Here is a 25,329-nt window from a genome sequence, read left to right on the forward strand (position 1 = left end):
ACAAGCATGGATGGCGCAGTAGCAGATGAGCGTTACAAACCAGGGCATCAGCTCAGTCAACTTCTTGCAGTATCATCATGATATAGATTTTAGACGCAGATTAGTGTTTGAACTGTAGAACACAACCCATGAGCAACTGGTCTGTGTCTTGGTCAAGCACTCAGAGCCAAGAACGACATCCATTACATTAATAACCTAGCATCCGCTATGTCCTGGGACTCCTGATGAAACCGACGACACCACCACAGTACCCCACTAGGTTATCAAGTCGGTCCTTCTCCTTCTCCTGGTGGCTCTTCCACCTCTTCAGTTCGCCTAACAGCACCTCACTCTCCATGATGATATCAAAATGCAACCTCAGGAATACCGTCATCCACGCTTGCGTCAGCTCATAGTCTCGTCTGGCTACAAGCCTGGCCGTCATCGCTCGGATGAAATGGAGCAGCTCATTTTCCTCGCCGTCACTGGCGTCGCCGATGGACAGCGACCGCAGTTCAAGGTCGGCGGCGGAGGGAGACAGCGACTTCATGTGTTCAATAAAGCCGTCGTAATTACCACTGACAGCGCCGTCATGGAGTTTTGCTGAGAATGTCATCTGCGAACGGCTCCAGTCAAGTTTTGTAATCCTCGATTTGGACTCATCCTCTTCTTTCGCGGTGGCCTGAGCGTCTTGACCCTGAGCTTTGTTGCCGTTCGTGGATGGCAGGAAGAACGGTGCCTTCTCGGGTGCCTTAGGTGCTTCCGTAGGCTTGTTGCGCTTCTTGATAAGGTCGAGGTGCAGTAGAGTCTGCCACCTGCTCTTGGGCACCAGACTCAGCGTCATCATGTCCGCGCTCAGCTGATCCAGGCTTGGAGCTGCCACGCCGTCGCCCTCAATCTCTGTGCTGTCCTCTTCAAAAGCAGCCTCGAGGAAGCCCTGACCACCTTCACCCGAGGTTGTTGGACCTGATATCTGCCCGATCTCGCTCTCTGATATTTGTCTCGTCGGGACATGCTTGAAAACTGCTTTGTTCGTGAAAATATTCACCCCCAACTGGTCTGCGTTCGACACGGCCAGATACTCGCCTGTCCCTGAAAAGGCCAGTGCCATGCAAGGCGTCTCGAACTTGAAGGCATCAATGAGATGGCTGGTGGGGAGATCCCAAATCCGCATGGTGCAATCTTGCGACGCGGCGATTACCCAGCGGCCATCATTCGAGAAGCAAAAGTCGTTGATCGCACCATTACAGCCCCAGAATTCTCTGATTGTCTTTTTTGTTTCGATATCCACCACACGAATGGAATTATCATCGCAAGAGAAGGCGATAAGGTCGTTCGCCGCATGATACCGACAGCCTGTTACTTTTGTCATGGGAGCCCAGTCAATCTGCTCCAGCAGATGTCCAGTCAGAAATTCCCAGAACTTCACAGTTCCATCCAAGGAACACGAAATGACAAGCTTGTTCATCGAATCGACCACTATTCCGGTGACAGGCTTGGTGTGCTTTCCAGTTCCTGGCGCGAAATTGAAGCTCGACCGAGCATGAAGCTCCTGGACAGAGTCCGTCTGTCTCATCTGGTGTATTTTGAGCTGCCTGGCTTGCGCCGGTGTGAGCCGTGATGGAAACTTCTGTCGGTGCACGCCTGACTGCAAGTTGAACATGTCGATACTGCCGCCTTCCGAGCCCACCAGCGCGAACGTGCCGCATGGACTTATGGCGACTGTGGACACATTCATGCCATCACCTGTCTGAAATGCCCACCGACCGGCCCTCTTTCTGCCCCAGAACCAAGTTCGGGCATAGGGGTCGTCCTTGTGCCCGGTGACTACGCTTTCCCAGCCAGTCATTGCGCTGACCTCAGCATCTGTTCTCTTCTGAGTGTTTCCTTTTTGCCAAATCTGATGCTTGCCGGGAACAGCTCCCATGCCGCCATCGCGGTTGAGCGAAGAAGATATGCAAGTGATTTCAGGTGCTTTCAAGTCATCAAGTGTGGTCGTTGGCCCGTGGCTGAGAGTCGACTGGGACAAGATGCCAATCTTCTTGGCTTTCTTCCGTATGGCTCCTTGACTCAACTCGGTGCTCTGGCCGTCGCGACGCAGACTCCATCCCCAAAGGCTTCGATCCTTTCCAGCACTCAAGAGCCACTTGTTACCGGCTTCGGAACCATCGAAGTCGGACGGTAGAAATTCAAGACATGTAACCGGGCCAGAGTGTCCGCTCCGCGAGTGTAAAATACGTGGAACGGGTGTGAACGGCGTCTCGTCAAAGATCCATGACTTCAATGAGTTGTCCAAACCGCTGGTGATGATAACGGGCTGGCCGGGCAGAAACTCAATCTTGCTCACTCCACCGCCGATAGTGGGGCCGTCCAGTGAGGGTGGGTTATGGGCACTGCGAAGAACACCCATGATCCTGCCTCCTTTGTTGAGGTCCCAGAAGGTGATGTCGCCATTTTTTGTCGTTGCGGTGGCCATCACACCGTCTTTTCGGCCATCTTGGCCTGCCCCTTGACCATCCGTTCGAAATGAAATCACGGAGACGGGTGCCTCCTCCGTGCCTGCCATTAGCTGAACCACTCGTTTGTCCATAAGGATATCATGAATGATCAGAGGACCGTTCGAATAGGATATAGCGAGTAGCGACAGGGCTGGGGAAGGCTCCAAACAGGCGACGGCACCACATTTCGGCGAAGGAGGCAGGATGGTGTAAACCAACTTCCCCGTACTGATGTTCCAGATTTCGACCCAGCCATCCCGGCGACCAACAAAAATCTTGTTCAAATAAGTCGGCATGTTGCAAATGCCGCCCGTCAACTCGTTGTCCCCGGCCTTCGACGCCACTGTGTGCAGAGTGGTGTAGTGTTCGTAGGTGGCAGTCTTCCAAGCCTCGATTCTCGTCGAGCAGCAGGCCACTATCCAAGAGCCAAAGATGAGAATCTGTCTTATGGGTTGGTCGAGGTCGCTGGGCAGCGGGAGTTCTGCGACCTTCTTGCCACGCTGGAAGACCCAGAGTCCCTGAGCGCCTCCATTGCGGGAGTCGCCCCATGCGGCAAACACCTTCTCTTTCCACGCATAGGTAGCTGTTATGTCGGCAGGGGCTTGGGGACGAGTGATGAAGACAAGATTGAGACCGCGTTTGAGATCATATGTCTGGAGAGATCGGCCCACGGAGGTGGTTATCTGGAAGGTGGTTTTGCCTAGGGGTATCGATGTAAATGGGACAGTGGTTGGGGAGACCAGGCCCACAGTCTGTTGGAAGGCATCGTCAGCAGGTCAATCTAGCAAAGCCGAGAGCAAAGTGGTGGGCACGGCGCAATGGCTTACCCTGAACGGCGCAAATATCCTGGATCCTTTGGGCGCATGAGTGGCAGATTTGGCTGGTGTGCCGACTTTCTGGCGTTTGACCAGAGGAGCATCGTTTTGCTCGGAGTGAGGCATCTTGACCCAGCCCTGCTAATCATGTAATAACCACCGAGTCTCTGGTCATGTTGTACCGAATCAAAAACCATTCTAGTCGGTGATGCGGTCGCAGAAATTTGGACTGTTATCTTATCTTATCTTATCAGCCAACCAGCCTCTATTAGACCCCTACGCCGGGTAAGTTGTGCCTGCTAGTTCACCTAATACTTCCCTTTAGATGGTTCCTGACCAATATCATATTTTTCCTTCCTTGTTCATTCCATTTGTACTTTTGTTCTCAATAAACAGCCATGCCTTCCTCTACCGTCTGCTAATTAATACGACCCCAAGATGGCTGGACATCGGACAAGGGCAAAGGCTGAAAAGGAAGTGGGGCGCGGTCATCCATTTTTCAATGGTTGCAACTGTGTAAGGGCTATATAATTCAATCACAAGGATGTGGCTAGTTTCGAGACATATACGCGGCCTTTGACTTGCGAGAGTCGCCGTGCGCGTCACACAAGCAGCACGCAGCACGAGGCCAAATGTTTCGGGAATGATCACCGTCATGCAAAGACAACACATGCCTCGTAGAATCGCACTGGCACCATAGGCCTGCTGGTAGTCATATAATCCTTCTGTTATATCACGACACAAGATGAAGAGCCGGCTCGCCGAACTAAAGGAACCCCGGCACCCATCTCCATCCCGTTGCCTTTCCTAGAAACACACCAACGCCTGGGCCAAGGGTGAGGCCGAACAAATGCGCCGAAGAAAAGAACATCATGGTCACACCTCGTTGTTCATCTAGCCAGATCTCTGAAATACACCTCCTGCAATGGTCCATGGCCAATGGCGAGGAGCCAAATCCGACTACAATAAATCTCATGATCATAAGCCACCGTGGGGGATAAGCCACATCCTGCAGTAAATAGAGTAAAAGCCAGGCACTATTGATGTAAATGTCAGTGCACAGATACTATAACTGGCTCGGTGGTAAGATTTCGTCTGCTTTCATTGTTGTTCGGAAGTCGGCATTGCGATCAAATCAAGATTCAACTTCAATCGGACATGTATCCGAATCTTGCGCGGAAGTCATCGAAGCAGAAACACGAGTGAAAGCAGCCAGATAGGCTAGCAGCTGGGGCATGAGACTGCCAATTTTCGAAAGCATAGCAGGTCAATTTGCACCGAAGTCATATACACGCACCTGAAGCATCAGATCCTCGTTGGTCGAAATTGCAAAGGACCACTTAGCACTAGCACTGATCAGTCACGATTGGCATGCATATATCATAGTTGGCATTGATCAATCAGAATTAGCATTAGACTGACATTCGTATCGAACGACGACGCAGGATAATCTGCTCCGTTTTAACAGTGTGAGCCCTCATGCTGTGCAGTCCAGAGATACCAATATCAGCTAGCCCTCGCTGAACATGTGTACTTCAAGTGCACTCTTACACCTCAAATCTGATCATTGACCTGGCTTCTTCTACCGTAATGGCTGCCGGAGCAGTCGGTGCGTGGTCAGTGAACACCTGAGCAGGTCGAGAGACGCTGCACCAAAAATGCAGTTATGGGGTGGTCCCCCACGCAACCGGTACGTACCCAATAATAGTCTGGGTAGTCTACGTTTGGGGGTTCACATGCGCGAGAACCCAAAAGGCTCGATGTTTGCGGCGAACGGCCCTCCCAATGTGCCAATGTGCCCCTCCGGTTCGCAGGGACTGACCGCCCTGTGCACGTCATCTCCAGCACAACCAACCACCGGCTGAACCTGCAGCTTCATCCCAGTTCAAGTACAGCACAAGCACAGCTCAGCCAACACAATTTATTTTGCATGCAAGGTGATAAACACCTGGTTTGAAGATATCAGCCGTATATTTTACTCTCTTCCTGCGTCACTCGACCTGCTCAAGGCATCCGATGGGGCCTTCCCAACCAGGCTTGAAAGCAACACATGACATGTTCAAATGCCTATGCAGGTGACTCGAGGAGTCTACCGAAACTCTAGCGGCGCTTTGCCTCTGTTCACATACTTGGGGCAATCCTGTCGACAACCGAACCTCGTGATAAATCCCACTACAGTCACGACTTTGGGCGATACGGCGTTGGTCTGGTTAGGCACAAACAAGCATTTCCATTTCGACGCCAAGCATTCACTAAATCATCCATTTTCCCACTCAAGTCAGAGCAAGCCGCTAGCCGTAGCTCCTCAAGGACTCCTGGTCGTGACCTTCCTTGCTGCTTGGCTCCATTCAAAATCAGTGCCACTCCACTCCACCCAACTTCGCCTCATCTCACTCATCACCTCACTCACCTCGCCTCAACACACCTCACCACACTGCACTTCAGTCTCATTTGCAGCTTAAGGGCAGGCCGTCAGTCCCTTCCGGAACTCATCAGAGAATCAAGCCCCATCGGCTGCTTGAGACTGTGGCTCAAGCAACCATGGACCAACCGCCACCGCCTCCAGGTCAAGCTGCTGACCGGGCCACACCTGAGAACGACAGACCAGGGGAGCAGCCTCCCACACCTGCCAGCGGCCCAGCTCACTCGCCAAACTCTTCCGTCTCCTCTGTCAAGACCAATCCGTCCGCCGATCAAAAGGGCAATGCCGCCGAAACTGGGACAGGAGACGCAGCAGCGAGCCTGTCCATGCCGCCCCCAGCCCGGCCCGCAAAGAGTCCCCATGTACCTTTGCCTCAAAGCAGCCGCGATTCCCTCAAGTCCGATGCAGGCAATGACGACGCTGTTTCCGTCAGGTCTCGTGCGGCCGATTCCAACTCTGTCCGGAGCTACAGCTCTCTGAGAGACGTCATCGCCGCCAGCGACGACCCAGACTCCGAGACCCCTCGCTTGCAACCTGGCACCTCTGCGGACTCCGTCGGCGACCATCCACTGCCTGATCCTGCCATGCCATCTTCACGCTCGTCCTTCTCGGAGGCAGACAAGGAAACCAAGCGTATGAGCGTTTCTTCCATCTACTCCATGGCCTCTGCTCGGGGTATACCGAGCTCAGCAGCGTCGGTCACCGGGTCTGACACTGGTTCCGCCGGTACTCACCGCTCAGTGTCCGGCATCATGGCGCCTTCCTCGGGGAAGCAAGGCGAGACAGGCCTGTCGAATGTCACTGTTACTACTGGTAGCCAGGGCATAGCTGGAGGAAATCTTGCTCCCCGAGAACAACACCAACACCTCGCCGACGCCCCTAAGAGGAATCATCCGCAGCCACCTCGCTCTGACCCTTCTGGCGCCCCGAGGCCTCAACCGATTAGAGAAAGAAGTCGAGCTAAGCGACGACTCAGTGGGAGTACCGCGGCTAGTAGCCACAGTCCAAGCAGTGATCGGACACCTCATCATAGGGAGAAGGAAGAGGGTTAGTCAACGCTCACACAGGACCTATGTACCAAGACAATATCTGACCCAGTCAACAGCGAAACCCGCGCCCTTGGGCCTCATCGGCGTATGTGCTTTGGACGTTAAGGCCAGAAGCAAGCCCAGCAGAAACATCCTGAATCGTCTTTTGGCGAACCGGGAATTTGATGTCAAGATCTTCGGAGACAAAGTCATCCTAGACGAAGGTACGGACGTCTCCTCCTCTATCTGGTCTTCTCTTGCTAATGACGTACCAATAGATATCGAGAATTGGCCCGTGTGGTAAGTGTCGATTGCTCTGCACTCTATCGCTCTGGTGTCTGCGCCTTCTTTGAAACTCTTCTTTGAAGTTGAGATTTGCTGATCATGCTGATTGCAGTGACTATTTGATATCATTTTATTCTGATGGATTCCCCCTCGAAAAGGCCATTGCTTATGTCAAGGCACGGAAACCATTCTGTGTCAACGATGTGCCCATGCAGCAGGTCCTGTGGGACCGGCGACTTTGCCTCCATCTCTTGGACAGGATCGACGTTCCAACCCCAAAACGTTTGGAAGTGAACCGTGATGGAGGCCCCCGCATCCTGACTCCCGATCTGGCAAAGCATATTGAGGAAGTTACCGGTGTGTCTCTGGAGCCGACCCCTACGGATCCAGACAAGATGAAATTGCCCCGCAAGGTAGAGCTACTGGACGATGGTGATATTCTCAGCGTCGACGGTGCACTGCTTAAGAAGCCTTTCGTCGAGAAGCCTGTGAGCGGCGAGGATCACAACATTATCGTCTACTTCCCCAATGACGACCCTGATTATCCCGGAGGTGCGAGGAAACTGTTCAGGAAAATCGGGAACAAGAGCTCCGAGTTCGTGCCTGATCTCAAGGTCCCGCGCTGCATCACCCAGCCAGCGGAGAGCTTCCTTTACGAAAAGTTTATGAAAGTCGTGAACGCAGAAGATGTGAAGGCATACACAGTCGGCCCCAATTATTGTCATGCAGAGACTCGGAAGTCGCCCGTTGTCGACGGTGTCGTTCGCCGTAACACGCATGGCAAAGAGGTCCGCTACGTGGCTCATCTCACCGACCTTGAAAAGACTGTTGCAAGCAGGATTGCGACGACCTTTGGCCAGCGTGTTTGTGGCTTTGACCTGCTTCGAGCCGATGGGAAGAGCTATGTCATTGATGTCAACGGGTGGAGCTTCGTCAAAGACAATGATGACTACTACGATCGATGTGCAAACATCATGAAGGAGATCTTCATCAAGGAAAGGATACGACGAGGCGCAATGACGCCTCCAATGCCCTCTCCCGCTATATCAGACATAGATCCAATGTCAAGGGCCAGTTCCGGCGTTCAAGAGAAGGGCCCCAAGGAGACTCCTCTGACCGGAATGCTGCCAAACCAGAAGTCAGCCACTATTACTCAAGGATCGAAATCGACGCAAGATATCAGGGCCGCAAACTCCCCCGTCCCAGACTCCGCTCCGAAGTCAGAGGTCGTAACCGCATCCAAGGCTGGAAGCGGCGCCACGAGTCCCCTATTGCCTCTCTCCGAGCCTCTCATTCGCAGCAAGCCATCTTCGACACCAGCGACCGTGCCAGTCACGCCCAATCTCCAGGAGTTAGTGACAGAACAACCGGATGTTCATACCCCGCCGCCGCCTCCACCTAAACACTCCTGGAAGCTCAAAGGCATGGTCTCGGTCATTCGGCACGCTGATCGTACGCCGAAGCAGAAGTTCAAGTTCACATTTCACACTGATCCATTTATTGAGTTGCTCCGGGGCCATCAAGAGGAGGTGCTCCTTATTGGTGAGCCAGCACTGGCGAGCGTCCTCGAAGCCGTGGAGAAAGCTATGAGAGCTGGCGGAGAGGATCGCGACAAACTCAGGGCGCTGCGAAATGTCCTAGTGAAAAAGAGCAGTTGGCCAGGCACCAAGGTTCAGATCAAGCCAATGTTTCGCAAGAAGAAGACCGAGGAGATGGCCCCAGTGGACGAGAAGCAAGTCTCTCCCAAGGAACCAAGTTCACAACCTACCGAAGAGATGTCTGAGGCCGCACTTTCAGGCAACGAGCTCTCCGGCACTGAGAATGTACCACGATTCCCACCCAAGCGCCACGACTCCTTGTCAGGGGTCACAATGTCGAAAATTACCGCTGCAGAGAACGGTCTCGTTCTCGATAAGCTGCAACTTATCGTGAAATGGGGCGGTGAGCCTACGCACTCAGCTCGCTACCAGGCACAGGAACTTGGCGAAAACATGCGTAATGACCTGGCCATCTTGAATCGGGATGTCCTTGATGAGATACATGTCTTCAGCAGCTCAGAGAGACGAGTGACAACGAGTGCTCAGATATGGTCATCTGCCTTTTTAGACCGCACCGACCTTCCAGAGGATTTCATACAGATTCGGAAGGACCTTCTGGATGACTCCAATGCTGCGAAGGACGAAATGGATAAGGTCAAGAAGAAGCTCAAGGGTCTCCTCCGCAAGGGTAATGAAAGACCGCCACAATTCGCTTGGCCGGAGAACATGCCCGAGCCGGCGGAAGTGCAGACTCGTGTTGTACAGTTAATGAACTTCCATCGTCGCGTCATGCACTTCAACTTCAACAAGTTGCGCAGCGGGGCTGTGAATTCGCTAAACGCGGTTTCCAATCCTGGCAGTTCAGAAAAGCTCAAGCCCGGTGAGGGATCGTCCGGCTCCGTTCACTCAATGGCGTCTTCATTGTCCCAGGTCACGGCTGTTAATGAAATCCAAGCCCGGTGGTGTTGTGGAGAAGATGCCGAGCTCTTCCGGGAACGGTGGGAGAAGCTCTTTACAGAGTTCTGTGACGGTGAGAAAGTTGACCCAAGCAAGATCTCCGAGCTCTACGACACGATGAAATTTGATGCACTTCACAATCGTCAATTTTTAGAGTGGGTATTCAGGCCAACTAAGGAACTGGTTGAGGAGTTCCGCAAACATGGCGTTGTTGCAACGGACCAAGAAAGCAGATCGGCTGAAGCTGGCAAAGAATCTCAGTTGCCACAACACCCCGCCAAGTCATCTGAGGACAGCAAGAACGGAGACAAAGGCTCTATGAGAGATAGCGAAAGAGATGATCACAGAGTTAGACGATTGTTCAGAAGGTCGTCCATGGGCAGCAGTATGCGAAAGGCGGACACTGTGGGAGATGCAGAAAAGTACTTCGGCCTTCAGAGGGGTTCTCCTGAAAGCCAGACGAAGGCGAAGACTGACGACCGCTTTGAACTTCTGCGGGAATTGTATCAGCTTGCTAAGGTCCTATTCGACTTCATCTGCCCTCAGGAGTACGGCATATCTGATAGCGAAAAGGTATGTGGACCCTTTGTCTTGTGACTGACAGCCAAGCGTTACTAACTTCTATACTATCAGCTCGAAATTGGCTTGCTTACGTCCCTGCCTCTGTTACGAGAAATTGTCTCCGACTTGGAAGAGATGCAAGCCTCAGATGACGCGAAGTGCTTCTTCTACTTCACCAAAGAATCTCACATCTACACCCTCCTCAACTGCATCCTGGAAGGCGGTATCGAGACCAAAATCAAACGGAGCACTATTCCGGAGCTGGACTACCTTTCGCAGATTTGCTTCGAGCTGTACGAGTCCGAAACCAATCAACCGCAGGGTGCCACTACAGGCGAAGGCTATCCTACATTTAATTACAGTATCCGGATCGCTATCAGCCCTGGGTGTCACGTCTATGACCCGTTGGACGTCCAGCTTGACAGCAAGCACTGCATCAGCTGCGCACAGAGGAGGACCCTGACGCCACACTGTAACTGGAAGGAGGTCATCGAGACGCTACGTGCCAAGTTCCATACTGTCAAGCTACCCAAGAGCTTTGTGGCAGTCAACCTGTCGGATGCGTTCTCTTGGTCAGAGAAGCAACAGCTAGAAGGCCAGGAGACGCCAGATGCCGGCGACGTTCTAGAGATGAGGAAAGCACCCGAACGTGGAAAAGCGGAAAGAGATGCCCAAGTAGCCGCGGCAGCACCGGCAGCAACCGAGGATCTCACGCAGGTAGTTTCCGCTGCTGCGGCGGCTCAGGATACCGAAGGTGACTCTACCGAACAGGAGGGTGACGCCTCAGAAAACAAGCATGCTGGCGGTATGTGATCCAAAGTTGGCCTCGAAAGCGAGAAAGAACTGGCCATCGCCTGCCACAGCCATCATTTCACCCCTCCAACTTCGAAAGGGGTACTTTCTTTATTTGTCGGCGAGAATACAACATGTGCCTCTACTGCACCATAGATAGAAACAGCGTCATCCGTACAAAAGAATAAAGATGCCCTCGTGGGCCAAGCGAGTCCTCAACAGTAAAGCTCTGGACCTTGACCATGCGGGACGCGAACGCGAGCCCTGTGCGAGCTCTTTGGTCTTCTCGTGCAGCTGATTATGACGAGATCTTGCGTTGCCCCTGAGGATATCACACTATACCACGAGCACATATATGTCTCGGCAACCTTCCCGTCTTGACCACCGTTGAATGTTATTAACTGCGGACTATTATCGTCCATCCTCTTTCCCTTTCCCTCCGTTACTATTGCTGCCCAACCAGGCGTTACAATCCGGCCTGCCTCCCTCCCTATATACTAGGAAGGTCAATGACGGACCGATACCAACGCGAAATTGAACATAGAATATGACATATCAAATACACTGGTCACAAACAGCAAGAGGACACTTGACCGTCCTGACAGAGTGACCGCGTTGGGCGGAGCGAGGATGATTTCCTTATCAGGTGGATTTGTGAAGCCTGTAACCTAATATTCTGGCGGAGAAGGCGTGTAGATTTGGTGGGTGAGGTGCGTCCCCCCACCCCGGCTGTGTCATCTCGGGACAACACGAATGTACCTCGGGAGTGAGGAGGGCCCAAGTCTGGTACGGGAGGTGACGCCTCGCAACCGAAGGTGGTGGTGGTTGCAAGAAATTGCTCAGATCTTCCCGAGCCGAGATATGGAGGACCGGAGAACAGACGACGGGTCATGCTACAGGCCGTGGACTTGTCTCACGGCAAGAAACCACACAACGAGAACGAGCCCCAATGACTCTGTTGCCGCCTGTTTTCCAGGCGTACCATGGTCTGCACTTTGTGGCTCAGCAGTAGCTGTGTGCGTACGGTCGGTGGTGGAGATGCGCGGGGTTAAGGGACAGACAGGTTTGGAAATAGCACGCCCGATGTTTATCCTGCCGGTCTACCCAGCCTACGCCATCTACCAAATAATGGGATTTAGGCAGTGCCACGATCTCCCCAAACTATGGTACGGATGGTTCATTCGACGTCGTATGAATAGGCAAGCAGGCTGCACTGTGGGTGACTGTCTCGGTCAATTGGCAGGTGCAGGCCGTGGGCAACCTCGGGCAGCACCCGCGGCGAGGTCGTGGCTGCGAGGTCGTGGCTCTCTGAAGCCCCGTCCAAACGGTGCAGGCTTCAACATCACCCGCCAGCGTCTGGTACATTCTCGTCAGCTGTGGTTCTGTGCAACTTGGCGCCACTGGCCCTGATCGTCGTGTCCACATCAGCAGGTGTGGCAGCAAGTTGGGGTTAGTATTACTGTGTAGGCACTGCAGGGCCAGACGGCAGGCACTCCGGTCAAGTGATCATTGGCAGCCGTTGGCCATTCAGACGAGCGCAGATCTTTGCCGGGGACCCCATGACTGTCAGTCTGTCGGCACAGGGGCGGCAGCAGGGGTCTGCAAGTCGAAACGTGGACGTTATCTCGACTCTCGACTTCATGTGACGGATGTAGGATCCGCCGTCAGCATGCCCTCAAAGGCGCAGTGATATGAGACCGGTCAAGAAATCTTCGAATCATGAGGCTTCTGTTGACGAGCCTTGTGACGGTCACATTTCTTGGATGATCAGAACGAGCCTCTTGCACATCTTCGACGCAACCGAGGTCCGCTCGTAGTTACCTCGCCGGCAGGGCTAAAATCTGACCGTTTCAGGTGTTTTTTTGAGGGCCGGTCCGCGGTGTCGCACAGTTCGTCGTCAGATTTTGGAACAAATGTGACCTGCCTCGCTCCCGTGCCAAGTGGCTCCGAGATCAACCGTACCAGATTGATTCAACGGGGCTTATGCGATTTCTGAACTCACAAAACCAAAATCGATGAAGCACCAGAAAATCTTCCATTCGTGTTGTATTTTTTCAAGCCGTGATTATCCGAAGGGTGCTTGATACAGCCTGTTAGTGTTATATCAACTGCTATACACTAGCAATGAGATAGCATGGAATGACGAGTGAAGATGGTGTACTCTAACAACAATCCGGCGACCGGTGAGCAAGGGGTGGGCACCTCTCCGGCCTTGAGGGCGGCGCCTCGATCTCCAGACGTGAGGTCGGCTAGCGGCAGGTTGAGGCTGTTTGGGGTTCCCGAGGGATTCATCATAACTCACAATGTTGAGAGTGCTGTGTGGTGCGCACTGCGCACCTACCGGTAAGCGGCTTACGGTACGGCTTCCCAAGGCGCGCGGGACTGGTCCACTCGAAGACCAATGTCTGACACTCGCTGGTGCCGCTTACAGGATGCGACCTTGACTGTGGGTGCTGTGTCCCCCACCTGCCGAGATAACTTTGCTTCGCCTGTGACCAGAGGAACAGTTGTTGTCGCTCCCTGCTATCAACATGGCACTTACAAAAGCGGCCTCCGCCACGACCGTGGCACCACTCGGAGACAGAGCCCGTAATCCAGGGACAACGGTCCTCGCTCGTGGTGCCTCTGCTGTGGATCTTGGTACGCAGGGTACTGTACCCGCCAGTAGATGGCTCTTAAAGCCTCTCGTGACCGATGTGTTCGTGCCTGGGATGCTGACAGGCATTGCTCCCTTCTGAACCTTATTTATTTACTAGAGGGATCGGATATCATGACGTCCTCCATCGCCAGCAAATGATAGGTAGAGGGTGGTTTTCGTAGCATCTGGAGTACTGCGGAGTGATCTACTTTCAGACTCGTGCATCAGTAGCGGCGTTTGGGCAAGGCATTGTTACCTTTGTGTCACGGGCCAAAGATGGCTGCCGGCATCAGGCGATTGCCCACGAACCCAGAGACGTATCGACTGATTTGTGCGTGGAAGTAATATCCGCCGCCCGCTGCGCCTGAGTGGCAATTTGAGTGGCAATTGATTGTTTGAAATGGCCGCGAGTTACGCATACGTGCTGTTTGTTAGCTGGGCTGCAGGGAAAAGCGTAGGGCAGAAAGTCGTTGCATGCGAGACTCGGTAAGGCGCATCCTGCAACAGTCAGCAGTCCAGCAGGATCGAACCAATTGCGAGTACGACTAAATCCAGATCTGGTATCCACTTTTGAAGCAAGCGAGCATGTCGGCAAGGAGAGTGTTACTTGGCAGATTGTGGCTGCGATCCATTCGTGTCTGCGGCAGGTTCCAGATGTCATTCTCTTCAACAATGTGAGCGCAAAGAGCAGGACTGCATTTTGACACTTTGCGCCGCCATTCCCGGTCTCCCCGGCCAACACCTCCCTGTGCGTGCCATCTGAAGGCAAGAAGCCCGTTCGACTGTGCGATCACTTTGGTGGAGAGATTTCTAGGCTGTACCACATCATTTGATTGTGTGTACTGAGTATCATGGACGGTTGAGCGATGATGGTTGTTGTTTCTGCAGCCAGTGCAGTCAAACCGGGAACCTGGACGACTAGGGCCCATAACTTCATGCCGAACTAACTCATTTATCACATTGGTCCATCTCTTTGCCCAGGTGTGCGGAACATGAAATATTCATGTGATGGAGCATGAGGTTCGGAAATGATGGGAAAATGCAGTGCTCCACCTCCACCAGACGGAAATCGTCGAGGTCCTGGTTTGCCAGGCAGTTGTGCGCATGACGATGTCCGACCTGGGTCTGCTTCCCCTGGCAAGATCCTCATTCCACCGGATCCAAGGGCTCGGCACCGGAAGGTCACCCATGCAAATCATGTGTGATTCACCATCGGATGCAGTGCACATGTAGCCGTCGTGAGCTCTCGGAGCAGATATACAAGAGTGAACTTTGGGTTCGATGGTCTCTTCGGGCCAAGACGTCCAAGCATCGATTCTGTTTGTACGAGACCGAATAGGAATCTGAGGACCTGGCTCCAAAGCAAGGCCATTCGGTTTGACAGGATCTCGATAATGTGAGCTCCGATTGATTGAGGCCCTAGCGAGGCTCGAAATAGGCATCTACTGCAGAGTCCACGAGCAAGGCACAGGAGCCGGAAGGGGCTCTCGTACATGTACTGTTCCAAGGCACCTGGGCCAGCCTGCAGGGGTGACCGGATTGGTCTTGGTGCCCGAGGGGTCCAAAGCGTTGGGTGTAGGTCGATCGAGTTGGGTGATGACGATACTGCAACCGACCGTTGGTGAGACCAAGTTTCGGGGATAGTGGTCATGATGCTGGGGTTCAAAAGGACTGTCTAAGTGAGCACCTTGAAAGACGTCAGTAGCTAGCTGCAGCCAGAGAAAGGATCGGTGGAGCAGAATGACTGATGGCGGGAGGATCGCCTTGCTCTGCCTCAGTTGCTGTTACCGATGCAAGGGCAGGCATTGACGACATTCTCACCGCGTGTCGAACAGATGGCGAGATCTCGTATGTGTATGTATGTGTTGAGGTTCAGGTCCACTGTAGCAGAAAGAAAGGGATGGACGACAAGTCGACTGAGGGTACAGTAGACAGCTGAACTGGCGACTGGCGGCGGATGGCATCCGGACGGTATCGATTCCTGGCCAGGTACGTATCCAAGTACCAAGTACCTACCACGGGCCTGACGTCGCGAGCTGCAGGACCCAGGACCCACCTGCAAGCGTGGACCATCTGGGCAAGCGGAATCGGCCGTTGCGACATGCGGGGCTGCTGCTCGCGCAGTGAATCAACCTCGATGGCAGCGGTCCCGGTCCAAGGCGGTCCAAGCCTTTCTCAATCTCTGTCGGCGTACACGCATACATACGTACACACATATTTTATCTGACAAGACGACCATGTGAATATTCCCATACCATCGTCGACATGCCCCAACGAGCCTTCGAGCCCGACGACGCGGGCAAGCCCTGACCAGGCGTCAGATCTCGCAAGTATTTGACCCACGTCATACGGCAATGCGCACAAATACGTGTTCAGGTCAGACTCTCCGTGAGGGCGCCGCACCAGACCAGCTGTCCTCGAGAGGCTGCTCCTTCTGCCAGTGCTGGGCAATCAAGATTAAGTTCTGCCCTCGGGGATCTCGGCCGCAAAATCCTAGCTGCCAATCTCAACGGCCAGCCTTTCCTGTCCAGCAAGGCTCAACTGATGACGGAAGAATCGCAATCTCACCTGCTGCTCATGGAAGACGACGATCCGGTCTGAGCCGCTTCCGCTGGATCTCGAACCACCGCCTGCTCGACTTGCTTCGGCTTCGCGACAGGCATTGCGGACGCTTTCGTTGAAGCGAGACTCTTGGCAGCTGCGTGCCTGCATCATCGGCGCCCAGCAAGCTTGACCCTGGTTCCCGAGGCGAAACAGTCGAGATCCAGAACCCGTCTGAAGTCTCTTACCACCGTTTACTATACCCTCCAACGACTTCTCGGTCTCTGGCCCGGGTGACGAAGGACAGCCGAGCCACATAGTCCAAAACCGTGGTAGCTCGTCGTCAAGGAACAAGGGGCTGGCCCGTCTTGAGCTGAAGCGAAGGACCGGCAGAGACATACTCATATCCGGTCGGCCACGACATCTGAAGACATCCAAGGTTCCGTAGCTGCAGGTCCAGCCAGGCCCATCCACATGGCGGCAAATCTTATCCTCAGCCTCGACCCATGGCGACGCAACCAGGTCCAGGGCAAATTAGAGGTAACTCCGGCTGTGTTGATATGTCGCCCCTGTGTTTTTAGCTCTGCGACAAGTGATCTTCTGCCACCCCATCGGAAAGTGGTACTGGGTGGGTCTATACACCTGACAGGCGATTCTTACCGCCGAGATGAGAAAGCATCGGGACAGGATCCCGGCTCTGCTCAACTTGTTTGCCCCAAACCTCGCCATTTGGCAAAATCGAGATGATGCTCGAATCTGAAGCCAGCATTTGAGCTTGACCATCTGAAGCAGTGTGCTTTGGTCAATAGGGGCGGCAGCAGGCCAGAAACAGACCCTTGACTCGGCCTACAAAGTGCCAGAGCAAGGGCAATCTGATCGGCCAAGGAGCCATCTTCACAAGCAGCTTTACGGTATGTTCGGACAACAATGTACCGGTACCAAACGAGTACCGTTGTCGGTGAATTCGGCGCCGTTACCGTACCCTCTTTCATCCAATCTTTTCTTTCTCTTTCCTCCGCGCCGTGCTGTCTGTACCCAACTCATGGCGCAATCAAGCGCGCTCTCGCTGGCGACCCTCAATGTACTTCTCTTCGCTCTACATGTCCACCCATGTTTCTTCTCATGGACCGACCCGCCCTAAGCCTTATCCTGCTTTTTCATGAGCTCGTCCTGATCCCTATTCGCAGCCTCTATTCCGGCTCTTGTTCCCTGCCGTAATTAATGGAGACATGTCATGGCAGACTACTTTCGGCAATTGTGTGTGGTCGTCATTCATGCCTGTGCCATGGCCATACGCAGTAGAAGTCAGAGGATAAATACTCATGTATCGGCCCACCCACGAATGGATGGGCCACACAAATTGTTCCCATGAATTCTCGAAGCAAGTGAACCCCACGATATATAACCCAACCTTGTACGTACGACCAAATAGCAGTATCGCTGCCGGTTGTCACCACAACCCACGCCTCCATACACACTCAACACTGCACACAAACAAGAGCTGCTTGCCTCATCGGAACTTCACCGATATCACGCACTTCAACGGCTTGTGTCCGCCTCGCTCAATCCGGCCAGAAGGAATCATTGCAGCCCTACAACCACAACATCCCGGTGTGTAAAGCTCGAAGACAAACGGATTAGACAGGGCAGGATCGAAGGATAACGACTCGTCCCCCTCTTAAAACTCTCTTGGTCTTCGTCAACCACCAATACATCGTTGCTTGTAGCCCATAAAAGCTCTGCCCTACTCTCTTGATACGTTTTACGCTGAGCGGAAGCGGAACCAGAAATCTCAGCCTTTGTATCATTCGGACAGATATACTTGGCTGCGCCCGTGTATGCCCATACAGAACATTGGCTTTCCAGGAACACGGCGTGGAGAGATCACTGGCCAGCGCGCACCAAAAATATCCCACCATCGCAAATCGCCCTTCTGGTGCCATCAAAAGTGGTATTAGCCGGGATTACCCATCTCAACAGCTCAGACTAGGATATTGAGATAGTCAGGCTTTCCCTGTCGAAACTCACGACAGACCAGTGCGACTGTGATCTGCCCTGGCCCCAGCGCGTCACCGCCCCATCAGGCTCACTATTTCACTGCTCCATCGCCTCCCTCTTCTCCACGTGGAGGACCCACCCCATCTTCGACCACACGCTCTCTGCCGACCTCTTCCTACCAGCTGCTTGCCTGGGCGGGAGGTTCGCAGGCCTTTGACGCCCTACACCACCCACGTCTCACGATGGCTATCCAGAGCAATTGCGCGCACTCTTTCCAGGTGATCAAGTCGGACAGCACCCTAATTGTGTGGCACTGCAACCTCTGCCATTCAGGACCATTCTACATCATTTTCGAGTGCCGATACTGCAAGCTCCACACGTGCCGCCCCTGCACCCAGGGAGCTTAGGAAACGGACGACGACGTCCTCCAGAGCTGCCAGGGCAGCTCTTGGTTGGGGGCTGGCTGGGCTGGAGCCTTTCACACTAAAGCGATAGCGACCAAGCCGGCGTGGGGGCACACGAACAGACGACTGAGAGTTTCCTTTCTTGTATCCTGGCGTTGGGCGCAAACGGGCTGGCTACCTGCTCCTTCGAGCTCGATGTGAGTGCCCCCCCAGCTCCTGGAATTAGATCCTTGGTGTGGATGTGCCGCTTGTGCTTCTGCAGTGCAGATCTGGCAAGCCACACGACGGGCCCATGCACAGAAGCGTTGTTTCAGCCCAGCCTGGATTCGAGCAATTGCTGGGGCTGCGTACCAATGGAAACCGCCGTATTCCCAAAAATTTGGAATATCCCACTGCACGCCAGACTGCACAGGACATTCTCCATTCCTTCAACGATTGTAGCTGACATCACGACTCCTGCAGATCTTACCAGCGCGAGGCCTGAACTAGGAACGTCCAAAGCTGGGGGCCAGCCATCATTGGTCTCACGAGAACTCCTGGCCGCGCGGGTCTGAGAGCTGCGGGGAACCAACCAACCCGGCGAAGCAATCGGAGCGAAGCCGAGTGGGCTTCGGAGGTAAGATGCCAAGCACGAATCCAGAGAAGCGCTCGTGGGGGGCGGTCGTGCTGTGACTGAGGCCACTGATGGTCCACGTATCACGGGAGACGACGACGACATTTCGACTTTGACCGCCTTGCGATGAATTTCAATGATACCCTCCATCGGCACTCTGTCAAATCTGCGAACCACGGACTGGTCTCTACCGGCGAGGAACCATTGTCAATTTCTGGCATGTCGAGGTGCATTAGCGGGGCTGCAGGGCTTCACACCATCATCTTCCTTTGCCTGCCCACAGCCACCCAGGCAGCTTACCCGGCTGTGTCTGGACCCCTCCGCAGTTACACGGGGTTTTAAGCTTTCCAGCACTCCGGCCAACCTGACGATCACGGCACGAACCTCGATCATGGCACTCAGACAGACGACAACGTTCTCCGCAGCAGCAATTACTTATGGCCCTAGTCCTACATCGCTCTCGGCCACCAGAAGGTCCTTTCCCCGCGTAGTGTTCTTGTTTCCTTGGGCTTGGGAAGGAGTTGGTGGGCGCAGGGCATCATCCTAGACTGGCACAGGCGTGTACAGGATTCACAACTTTTTTACAAACGGCGGTCAAGGGATGGCGTTTCAGTAAACAAAACAAAAAAGCTAGGCATGATCTGGTACACAGGGTCTCTTCGTCATCCATGTGCTTTTTTACTTCTTTCTTCAATTCTGCTGGGTTGATTTGTCTTACTCTGTCAGGGGTGGCTGGCCTACCGACCATTACCCCACGGGATGTGGTTACGGGTTACATTTCGCCGTGAATTTTCATGCTCTACATGATGTTTGGATTTATTTTGGCGTGTTGGTGGCGCTTTGTCTGAATTGAATTGGTATGTTTTAGGATCTATTCCCAGTTTGGTGTACGCAAGTACGAGGCAAGATTGAGGCGCCCGGTGAAGATCGTGGGGCCTTCTACTAATATCCTGTATATCACAAACGAGACGATGTACTTCAAGTTCCCTCCAATTAGACGTCCAATACTGTCTGCAGCGGTGTGCGACCGACCTAGTCAAGCCGGCACCAGAAGCATGTTGCAGTGGAATCGTGTGTAACCGAAGTCAAAATTGAGGCTCAAGCGATCTCGGGGCTTGCCTCGTCCCTCTTCGTCTTTCCTTTCTCAGCTTTCCCGTCACATCCTTTCCGGTCGCACAGCGTCACTTTTCGAGGCGGGTGCCATCGTCTATGATAGCTTGACTCTCGCCCTTTTGCTTCGCAGCATCTGTTCCTTCTTTCCCCCTTCCCCGCCCCCTTCCCGGGGCCTTGGAGATAAGCGAGCTCTGTGTACCTGTTGTGCGACATGACAGATCTGTTGTATCCTTAGATAATAACGCCTCTTCGATGCGAAAACCCCTGGGCTGGCTTGGCCCTTTCATCACACACCACCAACTTTACATCTTCGCTTACAAGACAGAATAATAAAAAGCACTTCTTTTGGGCATCGGGAATAGAGTTTAGGTATTGTTGTTTCGAGCAACAGGGACGTCGTCTCATTCGAGCATGATCCGCAAGCCCGGGCGTCAGTCACTGAGGCTCGATGCATTCCCGTGGTCACCGCCAGTCGGTGGCCTGATCCCGTTGAGGCGCGCTCGCCCGGATGCGTGCGTCGCCTTGGGCTGAGGCTTCTGCCGCCAATGGCCCAAGAGCCTCTCCCCGTGTGACCCACTCTGCTTTGCACGACCAACAATTACATTCACTCGCCTTGTCACGTGGCTTGCTTCGCCTGTGCAACCTTGAGGCCCCGGTTGATCGATGTGACGCCGGAAAGTTCAAGCCCCCAGTCCCCTTCGCATTTTGCTGCCCTTCGTTTTCGGTCAAGCCGAAAGTGTGCTGCTGCCGAACCTAATTCGGCTCCCATCGGTTTGACATGTCCAGCCGTCCGATGTATGCTTCCACCAAGATTCATGTGCGACGCCATGGTCCAACATTTGCCAGCCTCACAGGACTCAACTCCCCTGACAGCAAGCATGATATTGCTAGTCCATTATACCTGTGAGCAGACGCTCCAAACCGGCCGGGGCCCCACCAGCAAAGAGCGGCAACGCGCGCGTGTTGTTGCAGGGCCCAAATTGTCCGAGACCCTGTGCAGATCCAGCCCTGTCTAGGCCCTCTGCTGCGTGCTCGTTTGCAGTGAAACGTGTCGCGTGACTGGAGCTTCCTGCGGACTGATCTGGGGGTCACGAATGGGGCCAAAGCCGCACGCAGCACCCTCGGGCCGACGAAGTGAGGCTCGCATGGTGGCTCGTGTGCGCGGGCGTATCATTGACACCCATCAGCCGAAGTATCTACCGCCCGGGCGATGAAACAAATCGCAACGTTTCCGCGGGGGTGGTTGCCTCGCGAAGTGTCTAATCCCTGGGGCCACGCAGCAGCGATGAGACCGCACGGCGAATTGGGCAGCGGCTGCCATACCCCCCCGGGCGGTGCCCAACCTGCCAACCCGGGCAGGGTGACGTCTGCGGCAAAAAGGTCAGCTGTGAAAGTGAAAAAGACCACGCGCCGGAGCTGTCGGATTGGGCGATGTCACTGCCGCGCAGGAACGAGACGCTTGGCAGATCTGATATCGTGGAGGGGAAGCCCCAGACCGGGGAAGTGCCGGATCTGGCACTGCCCCCTCCACGGACCTCAAGGCTTCAGGGCTGTGGGCGGTTCTGTCATCCGCCACATTCGCGGGAGCGGATTCCAATCACCCGCCCTAGCGGTGTGTGCGGGCGCGGGCCTCATTCCAGGGCCCATAACATGCGGTGAGTGGTGAGTGACTGAGTGGCCAGGCGGCCCGCAGGCAAAAGGGAACATCAAGACAGGTCAGGCCATGGTGATAAGGCCAGGGGATGCTGTCGCCGCCCGCAAATGAAACTCCGGGACCCCGGTTGACGGAGCAGAAGCTCAGACCCGTGCCATCGGCGGCCGAGATCGTTCAAGCGTCGTTGGGCCAGAAGGTCACCAAGCCAGCGAAAAAGATCAGGAAGGTTTTCGACAGATCTGAAAATAAGCGGTGAGGGGGTTGGGAAAAGTAACGGCTGTTCAGGGTCCTCCCCAGAATACCGTGAATGGACGTGCGGCTGCGCGCTCCGGGGAGGTTTGGGAGGGCTCCCGGTGACAGGGAGCCGGCCCTCGCGTGTGAATGGTTGGGGGCCGTGGGTTAGGAGGCAGGAAGATCACAACTCCCCGCGGGATGTAGTGAACCAGTGTCATCCGGGCGCTGTGTGTCTAACGAAGTGGGAGGTGCATCTTGATCCGGCAGGGTGACTAGCGAATTAGCCAGGAACGTCAGTGGGCTGCATAAGCTTTAGAACCTTGATTCTAGGCCAAAGTGACATCGCCATTGAGATGGTGGCTTGCGTCTAAGCTAGTCTAAGGGGGCTTCTGCTCGGCGACGTGATCGGCGTTTTCTTGGGCTTAATGAAGGCGGCATATTGCCGCAATAAAAACGGCGAGCCGGAAATATTCGTCCGGCCGGGACTCAAACATGGCAATACAAGAAATTAGATGTAAATGGTCACTGGCCATGTCTGGAAAGTTATCATGCCCCGGCCACTTCCATGTACGGTGTTGTCCGTGTGCTGATTGGGGTTGCCACATCTTTTGGGCGTCAGTCTATCTGGGTTGAATACCCGTACAATAGATTGGTTTAGTAAACCAATTGTGGACGCATGATGAGACCTTCCCGTCATACCTGGTCGCTGTAACATGGTTTACACAGTAGTTTCCGCCTAGTGGGTCGAGCGCATGTGACTGTATAGTCATGTACTGTGTATGTATAGCTATGTATGTGGCGGGAACGAGGTCGTACCAGTCTCTGTGTCCAATAGACATGCCCAAGACTAGTTTATTTTCACTAATTTAGTTCCTGTATCAGCAAGTCTTCCCGTTTCGAGCTTGATCAATTGTGACCCACCATCGATTCCTTGTCATTTGGATGGCAGAACACAGACGAAATGTATACGCGAGCCTTCCAAGGTTGAGCCAATGTATATTCCAACACGCGTGCCTTTTTAGTTGAAGATAGGAATAACAATAGGTGGTTTTCGTTTACCAAAGTAGCAGACCGGCTTCTTGGACAAATTCTGAGGATAATTTTCTCAAACTTTTGTATTTCAGCCAGCGTTTATGTTCTCACATTTATCCTCTTCTGAACTTCACGCCAACTGGCAACTGTTGTCGATTGTGCCCCCACGGTTTCCGACTGCCTCGAGATAAATGAATCATGAAAGCCCAGAAGATGAGCGATAGTAGACTCGCTCGAGCGATGGAGAGAAACACGTGAAAGCAAATTGATGAGTCGATCAAAGGCACAGGAAAAGTAATTTCGCGGTCAACAGCCCATGCTACAGCTTGCCGTCCTATCAAATCGAGCGATTGACACGTCGTGCTGATCGCCTCCGAATGAGTACGCGGGTAGATTCCAACGCACGAGGAAGCGCAACGTCGCCCTTGAGCTTGATCACTTGATCTGCGGCTCTCTTGCAATCGAGTGTCTCACTGGTTATCGCTACAAGTCTCACAGTTCTGTCCTGGCCCAGATGATGGTGTGAGGGGGAAATGGTGAAGAGAAAAGACATGAACAAACGAAATGAGCCAATTGGAAAACATGGAGTCAAAGAAGGAAAAGCCTGACCAGTTGGTCGCGATCACCGGATCTGTCGGCAGTCCATTACGCAGACCGCTTCGATGAAGTCTTGATCCCAAAATGAGACTGTCTCGTCCGGAAGACCTGGTACGGACTTTGTGCTGGCGATTTTGTACCCGTTGGCTTGGTCTGAACCCATTCTTGTCCGTGGAACACCCTGTTTAACGGCTAATTTCAGTGAGCTGTGCTGCAACTGAGCAAGAATTGAACGCAAGGGAGACCTTAGATTAACACAATATGCGTCCATGAGCCGACTGGTTTCTCTTAATTTTCTCTTTCACATTGTAGCCTCTGTCTACATACCACGACCCGAGAACCTCTGTCCTGGCCGGCACCCCATCATTTGCTCTGGACATGTCCGGATATTCGACCTCTCAAGCACCAACTGTGCCGTTTTATGTTGGCACAAGGCCTCGATACTGGAGAGGAGGAACGACTTGGCTGAAGAAAACCATTGATGCCGCATGTCTGTTGAAAAGGATAGGGCCGCCCTGATATTGGTGACTCTGTGGGTGGTCAAAGAGAGGCGGCTTGACGTCTCCAGGGTTAGGGCTAAGTCGTCGTCGATGTGAAGGGCAATGGCGATCAGAAAGAATGAAGTCCGCAGGAATGAACCTCTCTCTCTTCAACAAGCCGATGCGAAGGTCTATGGACCCATCGGGGGATCGGGCATCATCGCATGTTCATTTTAGGCCAGTCTCACGGGTAATTCCGTTCAAATACTGGTCTTAGGAAACCGCAAAGTCTCATCTGCAGGACACCTCGTGGAAGATCATCGTGGGAATTGCCCAGGTGGTGGTGAAATAGACACCACGATCTGAGACAGCGCCGATCTCTTCATCTCGACCATTGAGTCAGGCACTCCGGCATTTGCAAAAGAGGTTCGGCCCGCAGCCAGCTAAGCACTGACATCGGGGAATTCGGTTTCATCGTTGCCACGGCCGGAAGGCGAGTCAGTCTTCTGCATTCCAGACCGTCTGTCGTCCGAACCGAGGCATCAGATTGACGTCGGCCTGCATGCTCTATCCCTCCCGTGACACCTGGCGGTGTCGGCGTCCTACTTCAACAACACAACACAGCATATACTAGGCGTCTGCATGGCTCCAACAAACCTCATGTGCCGCCAGTGATGCACAGCGCACGCATCGTTGCTGCGTGGCTAGTTGTCGGTGGCCACAACTTGGGCCAGTAATGTCTCTCTTGAGAGGCCGACGTCGACTCCAGAACCAGCAAGGCCCCTGTCAAATCGGCCACGACTTTCTGCATACAATATGGATCACGTCACCACTTCATGTCATTCCAAGTTTACAGTGCCGACCGACTCCTCCAGATCTCGAAAACTTGCTTGTTGCCGCGAGTGCTCAAGGAGCTCGCAGGGCGACCAAAATACCAAAGCAGAACACTTACTGGTGATTATGATTATGAATGGCTGTGCATGATGGAAGGATCGCGGCTGACGGCCTCCGGGTATCCCCACTACAGCAGGCAACAAGATTGCACTGTGGCGGAATTGCTGACAGGAACTCTTTACGGAGAATACAGTGATGAGCAAGCAATCGACGCCTCCAGCAACAGAGGTATTCAAATGGCATTTGCGTTTTTGGTT

General features: G+C 53.7%; 2 protein-coding genes across 2 annotated transcripts; one reads left to right on the forward strand and one right to left on the reverse strand.

Annotated features, from left to right (window-relative positions):
- Window positions 1–205: 205 nt before the first annotated feature.
- Window positions 206–3,418, reverse strand: J7T55_010180 (uncharacterized protein; the record flags this gene model as incomplete). The annotated part of the gene is made up of 2 exons (XM_053131378.1): window positions 206–3,229; window positions 3,305–3,418. 2 exons carry the CDS (start codon window positions 3,416–3,418, stop codon window positions 206–208), a joined length of 3,138 nt encoding a protein of 1,045 aa, XP_052990606.1.
- Window positions 3,419–5,833: 2,415 nt separating this feature from the next.
- Window positions 5,834–10,896, forward strand: J7T55_010181 (uncharacterized protein; the record flags this gene model as incomplete). The annotated part of the gene is made up of 5 exons (XM_053131379.1): window positions 5,834–6,761; window positions 6,820–6,966; window positions 7,021–7,042; window positions 7,140–10,095; window positions 10,156–10,896. The coding sequence occupies 5 exons, from the start codon at window positions 5,834–5,836 to the stop codon at window positions 10,894–10,896; spliced, it is 4,794 nt and encodes a 1,597-aa protein (XP_052990607.1).
- Between the last annotated feature and the right edge of the window lie 14,433 nt (window positions 10,897–25,329).

This window comes from Diaporthe amygdali, assembly GCF_026229845.1.
Source record: "Diaporthe amygdali strain CAA958 chromosome Unknown NODE_26_length_719862_cov_65_716256, whole genome shotgun sequence".
Lineage (NCBI taxonomy): Eukaryota > Fungi > Ascomycota > Sordariomycetes > Diaporthales > Diaporthaceae > Diaporthe > Diaporthe amygdali.